The 19546-nt window shown below is 38.0% G+C and overlaps 1 protein-coding gene across 1 annotated transcript in view; it reads right to left on the reverse strand.

Moving 5' to 3' along the window:
* Window positions 1-2675: 2675 nt before the first annotated feature.
* cps1 (carbamoyl-phosphate synthase 1, mitochondrial) overlaps window positions 2676-19546 on the reverse strand; it is a 42680-nt gene continuing 25809 nt past the window's right edge. Inside the window, exons 27-38 of the mRNA XM_029530158.1 lie at window positions 19148-19215; window positions 17013-17088; window positions 15095-15172; window positions 12219-12326; window positions 11904-11993; window positions 11451-11621; window positions 7602-7676; window positions 7369-7467; window positions 4948-5007; window positions 4640-4752; window positions 3633-3762; window positions 2676-3505 (exon numbers count right to left, since the gene is read on the reverse strand). Coding sequence (XP_029386018.1) covers window positions 3407-3505; window positions 3633-3762; window positions 4640-4752; window positions 4948-5007; window positions 7369-7467; window positions 7602-7676; window positions 11451-11621; window positions 11904-11993; window positions 12219-12326; window positions 15095-15172; window positions 17013-17088; window positions 19148-19215 — 1167 coding nt within the window. The 3' untranslated portion in view covers window positions 2676-3406. The remainder of the gene's footprint in view (window positions 3506-3632; window positions 3763-4639; window positions 4753-4947; window positions 5008-7368; window positions 7468-7601; window positions 7677-11450; window positions 11622-11903; window positions 11994-12218; window positions 12327-15094; window positions 15173-17012; window positions 17089-19147; window positions 19216-19546) is intronic.

Consider the following 19546-nt stretch of genomic DNA (forward strand, 5'->3'; position numbering starts at 1 on the left):
AAGTGTAAGATTCAAAATGTTTAAATTTAACCTTACCAAAAATAGAGTTTTGTTCTGTTGGAAGAGTTGCTCTCATAAAGTGGCTCCTTTGTGGTCTACCTCGTCGTACTCCTGCAGGGTTCAAGGCGAGCACACCCAAAAAAGAAGATCAGTTTTTCATAATAACAGAATAAGTGTAAATTTAACAACACTACACTTTAATCAAAATGGGATTTACAGACATTCTGCTGAACACATGGGGGACTACCTCAGAGTTATTGTTAGCAATGAACTTCAGGAGCAGTCCTGTTGCTTGGTTACTGTGCCTGCAGTGAATCGTGACTCTGATGGCCCTGGGCTGCTGAGGTAGAATTGGCCCAACACAACAGGATTTCAGACTTTGCTTATACAGAATTTGATATTCTGTGTCTGAGAGCGGCAGATGAGCAACAACAAAAACACAGAATTTCTCCTTGGAATCATGAATAAGTTGCAATCCCTCACTCTTACCGATTCTTTTAACCAAAGCCAAGAAAACTGCAATCACGGCATCGAGATGGTGCTGAACCGAACCTGTTTGCATAATATAGGGGAAACTGTGTTTTTGCTCTCACCCCTTGCTTGACTAGTGTGTCTCTCATACAGTAAACTCTATAATGATGAATCTCCTGGTGGTGTAGAAGAGCTCTCACCTTTTACATCGTCAACCCTCTGTTTCAATCATCAGGCACACTGACTGCAAAGATCCAAGTCAAGACAGTGGTTTAAATGTCATTGTTTGGGAACAAAATAGTTGACAGGGCATGGGTGTAAAACTGACTTACTGCCCTCTAGTGGAGCAGCACTAGAGGGCAAAACGCTGAAGTGTCCTAGGTTACTTTCCAATGCTGATGAATGAGTTGAAGCTAATTTGTTTGAAGGAAGGATTCCCGGCCTTGACAGGAGACAGAGTACGGTACAATACGCTTTTATTACATTTGATGTGTTTATGCAGAATATACGATAATTAGACGTGGGTATATGAAATGGCGGGACATATAGCAGCAGGTCATGTAGAGCTTTTTACTAGCATTAGTCCTGTGTTTGGTGGTGCCTGTCTGATCCCCGTGTTAGATCATGTTCAAGTGTCTCTTCCGCGGTGAGAGACTGGTTTGAGTGGTCACATAGAAAATCTCAGGAAAGCAGGCGTGCGATACTTTTCTTTTGGAAATGAATACTGTTTGAAAACAACCCTGGCCATGAGCATAAATCTCACCTTTATGTCAAATTCATGTTGCATGTCTCGGAGATAGTGTGGTTGTCGGGAAGAATAGACACCCACTTCCACTTTGGTCCTCACCAACTCCCATGTACAAATGGTGCTTTCCTTCCTCTGACCTCAGAAAGAAGTAATGAGCCCTACTGTTTGGGGCAGAAGAATGAAGCAAAGAAGACTAGCAGGTGAGATTCATGCCTTTTTAGAAAACATGTTGTTTTTCTGTTTTACCACAAAAAGGACTTAAAGAAAGAACACTGAGTGGATGGTTTACCAAATATGCAACTAGTCAACTGGCCCCACGTGACTTCATGAATTGAAACATGAATTATACTTCAAGATATCATCCTAGAATGTGATTAAGTGCATATCTACACATTTGAGGTCACAATTTTTGCATATTTGTATAATTACAAGGTCTATTCACAAGAAAACAACTGAATGATAGGAGCAGTTCTTTTGGGATTTGTAAATGTGTGCTGTTATACGAACAGACTTTACAGATAGAAATCCTTTCACAAGTCTTTTCAAACAGTAAACACAATGGCCTGCTTCAGGGCCAATAGGCTACATTTTGCATTAACCTCTTGTTCTTTGATTAAGGGCATACAGTTTACCTTCTTATTCTCCAATGTCTTTGTTCTGCATGTGAGTGGGCTGCCTTATGCGAGATAGAAGGTATTTTGTATTGCTGCATGTCCAGTGCAAACACAACACAATCAGAACAGATACAGCTGAAAAGAAGACCAGATCCCTGCATATACAAACACGACAAAAAGACGAAATTCGTGTAATGTACATAGCTAAATATACTCATTGTGTTACTTACAGAGTAACCCATGCTTCTTTAGTAAAAACTAAAAGAAGCATGGGTTCAAATACAGGGTTGGTTTGAAAATTGCGGTATACACACGAGAATACGTATGTATGAAATACAAACACATCAGCTGCTGACAACTTCAAGCTTTACCTAGGCTACCTGATCTACATCTTTAAAATTCCTTCACGCAGTAAACATTTAGTGTCAACACCATTTTCAATATCAAACAAAGGTACATGAATGTGTTCAAATGAGTAAAAAAATTAAGAAAAATATATCATTGGTAGAAAATAAATGTGGGGAGAGCACAGAAGTTGAAGATTATCATTGCATCTATTTCAAAAAGCGCCCAAAATCAGATGCAACAAAGAGTACAAGCCACTGATCATAAATGAAAATTTATAACAAAAGCAAAACCCCACAATCACTGCAACAACATCCTGAGGGGCTTGTGCTCAAACAGGCAGTGACGGCACTTGGTCTGGTACTGCTTCATTAAGTCACCTGTTATGGGTGTCGTTTATGTCTTGTAACTAAAGAATTGTATTTATTTTATTTATTTTCATTCACTAAATGCTTTAGAATTAACTTAAAATCAGTCACTACAGTCTGGTTCAAGTTCAAGTTCATGTTTATTTATAGAGCACACTTAGAACGACAGCAGTCGACCGAAGTGTTGTTTACAGGTTAAAACAAAACAACAACAAAAAAATAAAAAATAAACAATACATAGATTGAAAGAATTCTCTTTTGTCCTCCTACAGCAAGGCACCTATCTCTAAAATGACCTTTTGGCAAAGATCTCGAGACCATTTGGCAAAAAATTTTATTTTACCACCTTTTGGCCAACTGTAACATTTACAGATAAACTAATTATTTTAAGAAATCTTTCTTACTAATTTACATCTGAAAGCAAATTCCATGCTGGTGGATGAACACCAAGGATAAATTTCCTATTACCTGGCAACACAAGTGTTTTATTTATTTATTTATAAAACATTAGTATTAGCAAAAGGTATCATTATCAACAATAATAAGCCTTAGTTACAATTTACAAACCCTTTAAAAATTCATTATCATACCCATTTCTTATCATACCTTTTACTTCTATTTTCATGCTCTTTTTCTGTTAGCATATCGACCTCTGTGTGATACAAATGATCAACAGATGTAAGCCCTGCTTCCAAAATAACAGAATAAATACACCTTCTTGAAACCATAGGATGAGAAAAGAAGTGAATGGAATACTTAAGAAACTATATTACAAAAACCTGCTGCCACCTATGAGTGTTGTTACATAAAGGGAATCAGAGGGGAATGAAGGACCGGGGAGGAAGCTCTAGCCCTGCAGGCTAGCTCCTCTGGTGGTTTTCTTTCTGCCGGTAGTGGAAGAGACTTTTAGTGTCAAGCTCACCTGCATAGTGAATAGCTTCAGCAAACAGTTTCACCACCTAATATACGGTGGTAAAGAACAACAGCAAAAACAAAACAAAACAAAAATCGTTAAACTGAGGTTCCTCAGGTGGAAGAGACATTACCTGATTGTGAATCATCCCCAGTCGTGATATATTTACATACCTGGTAATTGGTGATGAGGGGAACACCATGGTCAATGGCCATCCTACGAATGAGGAAGTTGTCTTTTAGGTGTCGAGTGTTGTTATTGGGCAAGTTGACCACCAGATCAATATGACCCTCGTTAATCAACCTGTAAAAAATATAATAGTTAATGTAAAAAAAACAAAACAAAACACATTTGTGTGATTGAGCGATTGATTATAAAACATAGCAGTAATTTAAGTCTTAATTTAATTTTGTTGTAATTTAAGTATAGCTCCACATGTGAAATTAATATGGCATAGCATAATGAAGCGTGTATATACAGTACATATATATCTATGTACACAGTACATAACCCTGAAAAAAGCTGTACTTCTCACAATTGAACAATTTCTGAAGCGAAAGGGGCCAGTGGCACATGATCGCTGTTTCACAAAACATAATAATAAAAAAAATAAATCAGTTTAATACAACTAGACAGCTTAATTAAGTGTAATTGACTAGACTAAAACATCTATTAAACTTTTCCTACTTTTTTCTCTCTGCCTTTGCTCAAAAAGTGCTATTTTTTCACATTCTTGCTCTCATTGTTGGCCATAGCCAAATGAAGACCAAAGCCCTTCCGCTGTATTTTTTTGATTTCCCAAAACTGACTTGGCATTGCTCTGACATAAGACTTTCTTCATCCTCCCTGTTCAAGCCCCAGACTGGTTGATGTAATGACTGTGGACTTCAGAGTCTGCTACATTTGCTTTGATCTTGTCAGCACATTAATGTGATAATGAAGGGGCTATGCCCTTAGATCTTAAGGCAGTATCTTATGCTGATTAGATATCCCAATTTTGGATCCAATGAATCACAGTTTATATATTACTTAAGCACTGCTTCAGGAAAACCATAAGCAAGTCTTTGCAAGTTTTCACTTTGTAGCTTTGCTGGCTTTGTTTTTTAATATTTCCCCAAGTCTGTCAAAATTACTAAAATATTAATTTTGTATAATAGTATAAAAATCTACATCCCCAAACCTCTTGATACTTGGCAAACTGGTGTTTTCTCCCTTCTCAGTGGGCCAGGCGACTGGAGTGGCAGGAACATCATTGGCACACAGCCAGGCAGAAGTGGCTTCAGTAGCATAAAGCTTAAAGAAAGAAATAGATCAACATAGATATCATACAACATAGCTACATACAATAACAATATTGAGGGGACTATGGTACATCTTTTCCATACCTAAAAAAAGGCAGACGCACCATCAAAAAAGTGTAGGGTAGTATGTCTGCTCATTAATAACATGTCTGGTCTGTACTTTACTGTGAACCTTTCAAGCTCTCACCTTGAAGCCCTCTTCTTTCAGTTGGTGTGCTATGGCCAGGAAATTGGGTCGGAACGAATGCTGAAAGTGACAAACATTTTTGTAAAACTAATGATACAGCAACAAATAAAAAGCTACCAAAAAGGTTACCTACTAAAGAAGACTTCATAATGTCACTTTTTTGTTGCATTACATGCACATTATACACAGCATAATGTGCAAAAAATTTATGCACCTGAATTATTTTAGAAAACACCATAGTTAGTATGCCTCAGGATTAGGCTATACTTCACTTGGCTAGATTTTTTTGCAAACACAAGACAGCAAGAAAGTAATGAGAGAAAAACAAATCATTTTGTAATGCATTTATATTGCTAGACATCAGCCTGAAATGACCTACTTAACGGATCCACCAAGCATAAAGCTTGAAAGTGCTGAAAAGTATTCAGTTAGTTTTTGCTGCTGATTTTGCCCTTCTGCTCACTAAACAAAATGCTAAAATTACTGCTGTCCCAACAAGAATGACTGTGATGTGGTTAGATTTTTTTTGTATGTTAAAAAGGTGAGGCTAATTAAAAAGACAGAGGCAGACAGAGAGAATTAGGGTGAGAGGATTAATGTTAGGAAGCAACAAGTAGAGAGACAGCAACAACTAAAGAAAAAGTGGCTGTGTCTTAATTAACTAATGCTAAAAAATACACACCATCCATTTTTCTACATAATAAGTAGTTTTCACGACAGAATAGACAATTGAGGGAAACACACACTACGAGTGAACGATGAGAGTCACTCAGCTGCTCTGACACTTGTTCTCATGGATTGCCCGGCCACAGTTTTTATATTGGCCTGTGTGTCAACTTTGCAGACTGGAATTACCAAATTGCCAAATTGGAGAAAATAGTGTCACCACCTCACCATCCTTAGTTGGGGCCAAAGGTTCAAGTTGACCCATGACTATTTGTATATAAAATGTCACATCATAATTTTATCCCATTAAATATTTGTGTTAGATTTTGTCATAATTTGTTTATGTTTTGGTGAGTTACAGCCAAAATGTGTCCTATGAGGTTGCAGAGACCTTGTCTTTGACCACCAATTTCTAATTTGTTCAAATCCAAATCAATGTTTATAACAAATTATAAGAAATTCCTTTAATGCAGAGCTGAGATATATAACATTGATGGGAGTTGAACACCTGCTGCAGGTGCAGCTGTATTGAGAGCACCAGTTTTGTCACAATCACTTTCTACTCGTGATTATTGTTGATGAATGATGTCTGTTGGATGAAGGTGAGCCATAGATGGACAAGCACAGTGTGTTTCTATGCCAGATGTGTTCCAGTAGAGTACTGATTCATAGGCATGCACATAAATGTGCATAAAAGTAGGAAAATAGACAAAAAAATATACGTTTCTTATATAGGCATCACAAAAACACAGGCTGTGCTGCAGCTGGATAGATTGATGTAGGTGTGTATTAGATCTGGCAGACTTAAAAACAAGGGCTAGCAAAACAACGAGTCAAAAACACTAGAACAAATGGATTTGATCAGGTCAAATCCTTCTGACTCCTAATATCAAAATTGAAAATGGCAATGACAATAAGTATATTAATAATTAAGTATGTTAAGATCATTTGTTTTACAAACATAATCTGCAGCTCTACAAAAATATCCATAGTAAACTCATCTGCTCCTTAATTTATAGCAGATAAACTCAAACTTATAGTTTGATAGACAGACAGAGTGAAATGTGTATTTGCAGGATGATACATTTTTTATTGAGAAAATAACGGCATTTCTCTGCATTTGATTTTTGAATATACACAGCTGCAGCTCTGCAATGCTTCATTCAAATTTTCCAGCCGAATATTCATAACACACCTACATGTGAAAGGTCGCTCCAACAATTACAGTTCAGTACAAGAGAGTCAGTATAGTGCCCCGATATTTCAATACTGACTGTGTGAAACAAAAATTTATCACTCTAAAGCTTGAAGCCACAGTCTTTTCCACGAGGGTGCATCACAAAATTACAGCGCTGAGTAAAATCAATCTTAATTCCTTGATCAGAATATTTGTGAAAATAGCGAAAGTGAAATCTCAGTGTTCTGGGTATGTCATACAAAAAAACTATTTATTTAGATTTTGTTCATTCAAGACACTTTACAATTATAATTAACAGTTAAAACTCTCCAGGTCATTCACAAATTGTCACTTATTAACCAATTACTTTTAAGTTGTTGTTGTTAGTCGTGGAAATTGAAGTGGGATTTGATGTGAACCGAACTGAATGCCAGGCTGCCACTGAGGGAAGCTAATAGCCTAAAAGATTTAGGCCACCTGTTCAGAAGACACCTTACACTGGGTGTCTTGTGGGCAGGAAGTACCAAGAAGAAACACAAACAGGAGGCAAGTGGACCTCCAGATGGCTGCAGTCTTACCTGAATTCCAATAAGGATGCCCTTCTGTGGCAGCTTGAAGCCTGTGGAGAGCATAGCTTTCAGGAAGGCTGAATAAATGTTTGGTCCAAAACAAGCCACCTGCAAGAAAACACATGAACAGACCCCACATGAGCAACTGTGAGTAAGACTGCAAGAAGGTGTAAGACTCAGTCTTCAAATCAGTCAAGAAACAACATCAACAAAAAAAAAAAAAAAGTTTTTAATTATCCGACTTCTCCAGTGGATGCCATCTCACAGCGAAGTACAGGGTCTGCATCCCTCAGCCGTGGCCAGGAGAACATGGGCGCCTGAGGGAGGAAGGGAAGATTTGTTTGTACTTGGTTTTTAAGTAGTTGCACATTGCTACATCTGATATTTATGAGCTTCTGCCAAAACTCCAGCACTTCCTTTAAGAAATCTAGTTTCGTTGCACCCTTAAGATACAATAGATCTCAATTTAGCTTTTATTGTTGACAATCAATTATATACAAAGTCTGAAAGACAAGCAAAATCTAAAACAGCAGGACACCGGTCCTTTCAACAGCCTGTTTGACACGCTGTCTCCCCACTGAGAAGAACAGGAAGAAAAATTCAACTAATGAAGACAAAACTAAGAAAACTAAATCCGATGTGAGGCTAGTGAAGAAAGATTAAAAATCTGTGGAAAATTAATGAAATGAAGATATGAAGGAAGAAATTACATTGATGGGGAATTGGAAAGAGGAAAATTACACAAATACATAGTAAAAGCAAAGGAGAGGGAAAGGGAAAGATAAAAAATAAGAGTAAAAAAAGAAGAACATGTGACATGTCAGAAGAAAATGCAGGAACAAGAGCAGAACATAGCAACTTTTTGGTGCTGTATTAAAGAGAAAAATAGTGAAATGCCACGTGGAAAGCTGTTATTAAACATGAACTCCATTACATGGAGAAGAGAGAAGGTATGGTGTCATGTGGCTCCTGTGTACACATATGCAGACACACACTCGGAGAGGCAAAGGCCACAAGGGGGACTCATCCTTGAAGCAGGCTATCTAATCATCTGAATGTAATGCTAGCATACTAATGTTAGAAGGGATGAAAAGAAAGGAGTGCAACAAGGAAATCAGCATCACTTATCGCGGACTTGTTCAAAGAGCTGAAGGAAGACAGGGAAGTATGCAGAGATAAAATGGTAGAATCATAAGAAAGAAATGAAATATAGGGAGAGGAACACGTACAGAGGGAATAACAGCAAGGACACGATAGTACAACAAAAAAAGGGCAACTAGGGAAACTATTGTGATATTGATGGAAGAGAGGGCAACTTTTGAAATAAAGAAACAATGGCAGAGAGACATCCTTTTGATTTGTACATCGTTCAAAAAATGAAAAATAAATAAACATCTACATCACCTGTAGAACTAAATCTTCTTGGTCATTGAAACTATGAAGCAGAACTAAAAGTGGAAATTTTCTTTAAACCACAAACAAGAGGAATAGCGGAAAGCAGTGACAAAAATGGCATCACTGACACCCGGAGAGAAGTGTATACTGTCTCCCCGGGTGTCGGTGTCTTATAGAACAAAGAATGGTGTGTCTGAGTAACAGCATGTGTGTGACTGTCACAATAACCAAGCCTCTCTAACCACAACATCCCACCAATACACACAAACATTAGCACCCCATCTCCCTGTCCCACACTGAACGCCCACTCCTAACAGACAGTAGAACCGCAAGGCTCCGAAACATGAACAATGTTATCTTGGGGCAGCAGCTGAGCTCTAGTGCAAAAGGGAATGAATAAAGTAAGACATTTCTACATAACATTGTTGCTCACTGTGGGCCTTGTTGGAGGCAGAAGTGGCACCTGTGTAAATGCCTTTATATTCACAGCCGAATGGAAATTAACTGCTACATTTTGTACCTAGAGATTAATGAATGGCAATCCATTATTTATTATAATTATTGAGTGACATTTAATTCACCTGTATATGTTTAGTGATGCTGCAAATGAAAAATATTTTGATGTTCTAACAAAAAAGCAAAAAAAGTTTTTGTCTAATGGAAACTGCTCATGTGACCTGATTTAGTCAGGAGAGCTAGATGGGGCGTAGATGGGGAGAAGCTGAGTGTCTAAAGGGGACGATTTTTATTTTCTAGCTAAAGAGGTGCTACTATTAAGGCAATATGGGTCTTTTTCACATTAGTAAGGTTCTGCAAGCTGATTTTGGTAGCAGCACATGTACATTTAGTGTCAGTAATGTTTCAGTGTACTAACTGGGTATGAGGAGCTAGTCTCACAGCAGGTGGACTGTCACAGTCTGGAAAAGTTTGAAAAAGGGATTCAACTTTAACAGGGTTAGGTAATGTAACCCAAACATACACTACTGTAATCAAAGTATCTTTATTTTGATAACCTTTATGAACGTTCTGGGTTAGATTTTTTGGGGTCATTAGGCACAAAAGAATATTTCTATTTCGAAATGCTTTGTTTGCCGTGGTCAAGGGGACAAACTATCCAACAGTTCAGGGTTATTTTTCTTCAGCCGTTAAGTGCGCACTGTGGACTGACAGCGAATCAACCTCCCCCTCCTAAAATGTTGTTTTCATGTTCCTCTTCCTCTTAGTGTCATAAATACAACTGCGTTATTGTTCCTACGAGTTCATATGTAGAGATAGAAATGACACAATGGGGACTTGTTAGTGAAAAGAAAACAACATGGCCTCAGACAAGGGATCGTGAGAGGAAAGAGACAGCAAGAGCAAGAGTGAGGTTGAGGGAATGAGACCGATAAATGAAGATTCTCTCTCTGAATGGCAATGACTTGAACCTTTTGATGATACAGTGAGGATAAAGGCTGAACGAGAGTACATACTGATGCTAGAGTCTTCACGCAACGATGGTTGGATAATAGTTTCAGACACCACAATGTGTTTACAGCGGGGGCTTGATGTTACGGCAGCAGTAATGTGTTTAACAGGAAGACAGAAATTAGCACTACTTCATTAAACAATCATCATGTAATGTGGCACAGTTTGCAGCACAGCCCGTCTCAGTCAGGGTATATGAAGTCTGTAACATAGACTCCAAGTAAACTCTGCAAGTCTTTTAAGCCTGGTGCCTGGAGTATTCAGAGCTCTGATTAATATTCCTCACCACTGTGCAGCCTAGAAATTGAAAACATTAGGTGGTGGGGAGGAGTGGGGGATTATACCTGCGTGATTGGCTCCAAACTACAGCCATTGTTACAGCAGCTCTGTTGTAATTAGAGGGAGAAATTACTTTGGAAAAAATTGCTTTGGAACAGCTGGCAACACGTAAACTCTCTCATACCCTATCTAAGAAGTAAGCCTCACAGCCGGTAAGAAAAAGCACTTACTACACCTGACCATCATGCCTAGGTAGACGAATGGAGCAGTAATTGCTGTCATTGTTATGTGATCAAATGAAAGCTGTATCAGCAGAGCCTTCACTGCCCATTAACACATCACATGCCCGGGCTCATAGGAGCTCATTTTCTGTGTATACATGAGACTGCAGGAAGTCCAGACACATGTTGTTCAGAAATTTCTTAATTCTGAAAATCTGCTCATTAATTTAAGAATTACACAGTTCTGTACAAGTTTATAATAATACACATATAAAATACTTCAATGAGTGTAATATACAATTAAAAATCCCTCCCTGACTCATAATTTCTGAAACATTAGTCCGTGTGGTGATTGTAGTCTTATTTGTCAAGTCCACAGGTGGTTCCTCGGGACATTAACAAAAGTTATGATCTATTCTAAGTGTCCCAGTGAATTGAGCCAGGAAGCACAGCACTAGGACCTGAAAGTTCAGCCATAATTTATTGTTACACTTGGGTCATTAAATCTAGTACTTATTACTGCCTGCATTTAAGGCACAATTCATGGGAGGCCTGACTTACTTACAAGGCCATCAACTTTTCATGCATTTATCCATCAATCCACTTATTCTGTGCACCCAATAGGACTTGGCAATCAAATAAAACAAATAAAAATAATAAAAAAAAAAGGTTAAAGAAAGACAGTCCCGGTTTTGGGCTGTCAAAAGTTATTTAATTTTTCCCTCTTACCTTGATGCCCACATAGTCTACAGGAATGATTGGTTTCTCCAACGAGGGCAGGCTAGCTTCATCCACAGGCTCACCCACCATCACTTTGGTCGCCACATTAATGAAGTCCACACCAATTGTTTTTGATACGAAAGGGAAGGACCGTGACGCTCGCAAATTACACTCTATCACCTAAAAGGATAGATAATACAAATAGTGGCAATGCAACATTGGTAGGTATTGGCTGACACTAATCAACACATTAACCAACTCTGTGCAGATTAATACACGACTACTCTAGAAACACATGGAACAAAATTATTATCAATATGTATATGGTTATATATCACAACTGAAGGCGACATTAGATATAAAACCCAAACACAAAGTGATTTCAGAGTGTGAGTGAATTGTATTCGCTGCAACCAGGTGTGAAAATGCTGATCCATCATCACGCTGAGGAATAATACCTACCATAACATCATTACCTTTAACCAGAAACTGAGTGTTAAAGGGCCCCGAAATTTCAAAAGCTTGCGCAATTTTGCGGGTGGCAGTCTTAACCTGAGGGTGACAGTAAAAGAAGAAAAAAATGTCAAGTGTTTCATTCCAGTGTCATACAGATGGAGAAAACACTGCATGTGAAATGGATGGACAGATGGTTGAACTGTGCATAGAACTGGAGTTAAAGATCTTATTTCCTATAGAATACAAGTCATAAAAAAAAAACTATACTACACATAAAATGGTTGGTCTCACTATGTAAATGCGGAGGAGAGTTTAACTGACCTTTTCTAACGCTCCCTGGCTAATAGCCTGGGTTGGAAGCATTAGGGTGGCATCTCCAGAGTGTACTCCAGCATCCTCCACATGCTCCGTTATGGCGTGGACAAGAACCTGGACAGACACACGGAGATTGTATCACAGCTAAATTATTTGTACACCGACTAAAAAAAGTTAACCCTTATCTTTGACTGTTCTTGGAAGAGATCTTGTCCACTCACTGGCAGGTAGTCTTCGGACTGGATGTGTCTATATCTTGAGTATATCACTGAGCAACAATGTAAATAGAAATGGTTTGAAAAAATATGTTGAGTCATTTCAAAAACTGTGAGTGATGCGTAGTGCATGTGGGGAAAATAAATACATTTAGTGAGGTCAAAGCTCATTCAAAATCTGGTCAGGAAAAAGGGCCCGCACTTAATGGCAGAGCTAGTAACAGAGTAAGTAACAATGCATGCGGATCTGCAGTGTCAAAAGAATAACTTCCAACATTTCACCCACAGGAAAGGAGATTTGAATCACTGAGCAACTCTGTGTGAATGTGTGTGTCTGTAAATGAGCTGCTGTGTCATTAGTTCATTTAAACTGCTGCTAACCACCGCATTCATTAGCACTCTTCAGATAGAGTCTGTAATTAATATGTATTATCTCCGACTTTTCCACTTTCCCACACATACTCACTCTTTTTCTCTCTCACACACACACACACAGCCTGGCTGGGAATAATAGCGCCTGTTTGGTATTCAATGAATGGACAGCTTGTTAATGTGATACTGAAGATAAAGGAGGAGCTTTATTCAGGGAAAGTAGAGGGAGAAAATCTACCATCCAACTGGTTTGCCCACGTTCAAACTGACATCCTTGAAATGACTCCCACAGCCTAAACAATAGAAAAACAGGAAGAGCATAGAGGACAAGCACCTCCGTGGCTCTGTCTTGTGCTGCAACTTACAATTGCTGTGACAGTTAAATAGTGATTTAAGTTTTCCAGCTTACTGTTAACTACTGAGATAAGAAGTTAAATGCGCCTCGGGAGTCATGTTAAGATCAAATAATAGCAGTATCATGGCAGATCTACAAATAAATAAATAAATAAATAATATTACTCTTCTTTGGTGACTTGGAACGCTCCATACATTGCCCCCTATGCAGTACAAATGAAATGTTTTACGCTTTCCATTATCAATTATTTGTCTATTTTTTTTGCATTGTATAATATAATTCTGCAGAAAATTAAATGTTTAAATCATTTAACTTTTTCATATGCGAATCTATTAATTCAAGTGTTAGGTTGGAGTTTCCACCCAACCTTCTTTGCAACAAACTAGGCTCAACATAATGTTTGCATATATTTTCATAACATTCATTATACAGCAACAAACATGGCAGCTGGAGAAAACTAACAAGAAAAGAGGGCCGGGTATTTCACTGAAAATGTATTAAAACCTCATATATGCCAATATTTTCCATAAATATGTACTCAAATTCAGTCGGGACCTCTGCGCTATCCAACTAATGTTAGTGCACGTTCAGTCAAAATGAAGTTTGGAAAATGGATGGCACAAATACCAACACTGAGCATCCAATTTTGGATTTAGCTTTAAAATGCATCACTTGAAAATTTTACACCCTGCCTTCACACTACTGCAGAGAGAAACAGAGACTTTTGGAAATAATGACACAGACAAAAGCTTCGCCTCCTGAATGGGTCTCATCAGTCACATCTACCAGACTGTGGTGAATGCAACGTGGGTAGTGATAGTCACTTGGAACACAATCACATTGTTGAATATAATGGGAAAAAATGAGAGAGAACAATAATTAACAAAGTAATTGTTCATTATTTGTAATCAAGGCAAAGCTCAGAAGGAATTGCAATACCGAGTGTATGTCATATCGAACAGGCTTTTAAGAAAAGCAAAAGGGAAGAACAAGAAATTGCATATCTGAGGCAAATGCAAATCAGGTATCAAAACTGTTTGGATGACAGGAAAAAGTCTGATCCACTCTAAATGGATGTAAAAAGGAAAACCATTTTTAAGAGTCATCGCTTTCCTGCATCTTGGTATTCATCTTCTCCATTCTCCCCATCAGCTCTGTCTGGGCTGTTATCTTTTCATTGAAGATGAATGAGATTACTTTGTTCATCTGCTACTCACTATCTTTCATGCCTCTCCATTTAAAGTGAAAAAGAATAAAGACAAGCGAGATTAATAACTAAATGTTACTGTTAGAAATTACAATGAAAAAACAAAGTATTGATATAAATATTATCTATTTATTTTACCAACCAGATGTAAATTGGTTAATGCTTGTGATCAAAGAAAGCAAAACAGAAGATTAGGTCTGGTGCAGTTTGTCCTGAATTACCAAAATAATGTGAATGCACTGACAAGACACTTGAGTCAATTTAAAATGGTCCAACAAACAAAGAGCCGTTTCAGGGCACTCCCCCACAAATTCACCTACGGACTTTGATGTTGGTATATTTCACTCCCATACAATCCAGTACTGGCATTTGCATGCAGCTATGCATCGCTTTCATCCTGGCATACTTTGGTCTTTAAACGAAACACACTCACTGACATATGTGGCATGTGATCAAATCAAATAAAATCAAATCAGATTTATTTGTATAGCGCCAAATCATAACAAAGTTACATCGAGGCACTTTACATATAGATCACCATTGACTCATTTTTACTGCCATTGTGTTTTCTTGTGGTCGCAGCGAACATTGTCACACACTCTCACACAGACATACACAGCTGATGGATATGGTAAATTCATATATTTTGAAACTGTAACAATATTGCTATCATATAATGTAATGCAACAGAGTCATCCTTCCCTAAAAAGGGTAATATTCGGCTGTATCTCACCTTGCCAGCCTTGGCCACAGCGTCTACCTCCACCTCCCTGGCACCACGGATGAACTTGGTGATGACAACAGGATGCTCCTGGAGGAAAGACAGGAGGAGGGCTAATCTGTGAATACCCTAAGTGTGAAATAACCCAGTCAGAACAAAATTGTTGCCTTCTGAGACTGCAGTGCAAGTTTTTCAATTTTGATTTAGTTTTTCATTTTTTATATTTTTTGGCTCTGTATCTGAGCAAAGAAACAGTTGGCTACTTCCACTTCGAGCAGTTTAAGAGCAGCACTTTTATTCATTTGGAATCATGTTTCTGGCCACTTGAAGAAAAAATGTCCATAATTTGCTCTCTTTTAGCACTTTTTTGTCTCCAACAAGTCCTGAAAGAAGTACTGGCTCTGTGGCTGCTAAAAGCTTTACTTTATTCACCAGCAACATTTGTCTGCCATTTTGGTGTTGAGCAGTTACTGTACTGTGGCCTTTTAAGAGCTTTCCAACTGAAAGTGACATGATGAGAATACACAGTTCCTGTTTGTTTTATTTATACTCTGGAACAATAGATATGCTCATTCTTACATTGATTATTAGTCAAAAATGATGATGCTATCATTTAGGCAATAATCTGCTGTAGCACCTCTTTGAATTCTCTCACTGCTTCATAAATCTTTTTTACATTGATAATGTGAGCAGTGTACTCAGTAATTTGAGAAAAAGAGAAGTTTTTCAAGTTTACTTTCCAAATTGATTGATTTCATTTTGATTATTTATTTGACTGTGTTTTCAAACAGGAGTTTGTTTCGTCTTCATTTTGTTTATATTCCATTTCAAACTGTTTATCTACTGGTTGGTTTTGGCTTTGATATTGTTAATATGTTTATGACCGAATATCTTGACATGTCTACTTTGTTCATGATTGATTGCTGATAATGTCCAGGCCGTATTTTTACATTGAGTGTTTTGGTTTAATGTGTTATTTGGTTAGTGTTTAATTTTTATTTTGGATCACTCAACATTCGTGGTTGCTAATATTTTAGACATCATGTAAAATCACTGCTAGTCCCCTAAACTGGTTCTTTCACTGGGTTCATTTCTCAGATCACCTGTCTGAAACATACAGGTACATCAACCATGTTTGTTACCTCCTATCCAGCACATAACTATAAACAAGCCAAAAATAAATAAAAAAAATAAAGCAGGCGATAGCTGCAAAGCATGCTAGGCAAAGCTCCTCCTGGGAAGTGCCTGTTGATGTTTATGGGTCACAGACTTCAAACAGCCAGTCATTACTACAAAGGATGAAACTAAATGCTGTATATATTAACTTTTTTTTTTAAGTTTATGGTAATTTGTCAACTTTCTTTTGATCCTCTATGATTCCCGCACCACTCATCTGCTGAAGCTAAAGCTGGTAGTATGTCATTTACCCCAGTGATGATTGTCTGATTTTGATCCTATATACTAGAGCACAGAGCCAAGTGAAATAAATGTTTATCTGCCTTCAGGGTTAGGGTTCACTGTTTTAAGAATTAAAGGTGAAACTGAAGGGGCCTATTTGGTTTAAACCTGCTAAACCACTCGTAGCAGGCTTGCTTTGGTGCTTTGTGGGTGTGATATGTGTAACTATTTGTACGCTTCTAGCCCCAGGTAAAGGCCCTTGGAGGGACCAGCTGCCCCCGAGCCCCCTGAGGTAGAGATGGGCACACAATACTAGCCAACAGTCATGCCAGCTGGTAGCAGCATTTAATTGAAAGCAGAGGGAAAAGAGAACGTCAGAGTGTGCTTTTCTGTGTGATCGAAACAAAGAGATCCTATGTCCGAACGTGCCAATTCAATATGTTTCAGGACTGCAAAAAATGGAAGGGCAAGGGGATATTTTTTTGGGGAATATCTGTCAGAATATGTGCAGGCATGTTAACAGTGATCTCACCTGGGACACCTGGGCTGCCTCTTCCAAGAATCGTTTCATCTCCTCTTCTCCATACACAACGTTCATTGCAGAGCCACTGATGAGATGTGAGTAGGCAAGGCGAGGGAAAGAGTGAGGGAGAGAAAACAGAAGGCCAGGGGAGAGGAAGAGAAATAAGCAAAGGGGAGAAGATACAAGCTTCTAATGATTGTTCATACTCATTATCTCGCCGTTGCATCACTATTACCATCGGGAACAAGGTCTGGAAACAGTCAAAATAAGGCACAAGAGAGAAAAAGAGAAAAGAACAGCTATTTAGGTCGAAAAGCACTCCAGGCTCTTGAAAACGAGTACAGAACTTCATCATTAAAAAACAACAGACTTAGGCTAGTTTTGTTGTGGTTGTTGTTTTTGATTTCATACTGGTAGCTAGGATAACCTCCTGTTTGAAAAGGAGTGGCTGAGAGAAACAGCACGAAGCAAAGCCACAGGCTTGGGCCAGGGCTTTATTCCTTCACTGTCTGTAACTCAAAGGCAGACATATGTCCAATCTCCTAATGAATACTGACTCATTTGAACACCAGTAATAAAAGGTTCATATGTGCTAGTCATAGCCTTAACTCGGATGTCATTTATTTTCTGCATCACTGCCCTCTGAATTTTCAGATAGAGCCAATCATTTGTAATAAAATTGCATATTATGTTTTGATCTAGTGTCTGTGCTCAAGTCTTTTACAATAATAAAATTAATTAGCAAAACTATGTTTTCCTGTTCATCAGTCTGGTTTGCACTGCTGCTGCCCAATAGCTGTAGCAGTAATTGTAGCCAGTGGAGGATTGGAGGACAATTAGAGCTGTAATAAATGTAAAAAAATAAAAGAATTTGATCAAAAAGTTGGAATGGCTGATCATTTGTTCCCCCCCCCCCCGCAGACCAGCAGGATAGGGCAAAAGACAGTGAATGAGTCTGAACACAAGTGTCACAAAACATATTCATACGCTTACATCTGTCTGACTGATTGTTTTCACACGGACAGAAATTCCTCAGAACTACCGTTCATTTGCATTTAACTTTCTACTCACTCTCTTGCCAACATTGACTTTTGCAGCATTCACAAACAGTGAAGTAACGCAAGAGTTTCTTTATTGATTGACATGATTAAAAACTTCAGTCTACTTTGAAACCTGCCAATGAGCTTGTTCGCGTCATTGCACTGATGTCTCTAAGAGAGTTAGCAAGTTACAACAGCAGTTTTGTTTCATAAACAAAAGCAAAGATGGAGTTTTGTATGCAAATCAAATTAAATTAATATATTTTGGGGTTACATTTTATGGAGTGGGAGTATACATGTGTGTTTGCATTTTGCTGTTACATTAATATGAAGCATGAATGTGGAAAGGAAGAGAGTCTTTGGTGTGTAAATTTGTGCATACGTACTGAAGCTTGGGAGAACATTCAAAAACTATTACCAAGTATGTCAAAGGGGAAGAGTGAAAACCCTTTAGGGGAGTGCACCCTGCACCGGTGCTGGAGAGGAAAGTATCATCATCTTAAACAGTATTTTGTAGTAGTCAGTGTACTCAGAAGAACAGAATTTCTGAATAATAATAATAAACTATATTTTATTTATTGCATAATTATGGCCACATCCAGCAGATATATTAAACACTTCTGGATACCCCATTGCTTCATATAATTACTGTGAAATGTGGTACTTTTAAATGACCTAGTGCCTGACAGTCACACCTCACAAGAAGTACATAAACTTTATTATATACAAGTTTATTCTGAGTGACACCAAAGCACTGATATATTCAGGGTCTCATCGTGACATCTGCTGGACAGACATATTATTGCATCATTTGAGAGTCAAAATTGATCATCATCATACTAAAGTTGTATTTCAATACATTGGTTTAAAAAAAAAAAAAAAAGCTGTTCTTTTCCCACAATTTCTTTCTTTTATGGCTATTGGACACAAGGTAACTGTTTAAATTGCGTGAAGTTTAAACCACATCTAAACAGACTATATAAAATGCGCTAGTTATTAGAAACTTTGAGAAGTCAAAGTTAGAATGGTCGAATTTAGGTGTTGACGGAACAAAAGTAAACAATTTCTCCTACTTTATTTTGACAAATGTGTGTCCAAGCTTACCTGAGAACATAAGAAGGGCGGAGCAGACAGGGGTAGCCCACCTGGTTGGCAAATGCAAAGGCATCTTCCTGTTAAAGTGAGCAAAGTACAAAAAACGTTTACCAGACGACACTAGGTTGTCAAACTGGGGACATCTGGAAATCCAGTTCTTGGATCATGAAGCTCTGCACTATGGTTTTGTTGGTAAGAAGCATACCTTCAGTATTAGACAGTATTAGACAGTATTAAACACTTTTTAGGGATTGTATGTATTTTCCTGGACAAATGGTAAAAATAAGAAATGCATCATTATTGATATATTATGAGCCAAAACATCAAAATGCAAGTAATAAAATCAATATTTTGACAAATGTTATGGCTGTTGTTCCTCATCGCAGCTGCTATTGTTATAGGAAGTTA

Source organism: Echeneis naucrates, chromosome 21 (genome assembly GCF_900963305.1).
Source record: "Echeneis naucrates chromosome 21, fEcheNa1.1, whole genome shotgun sequence".
In the NCBI taxonomy this organism is placed as follows: Eukaryota; Metazoa; Chordata; class Actinopteri; order Carangiformes; family Echeneidae; genus Echeneis; species Echeneis naucrates.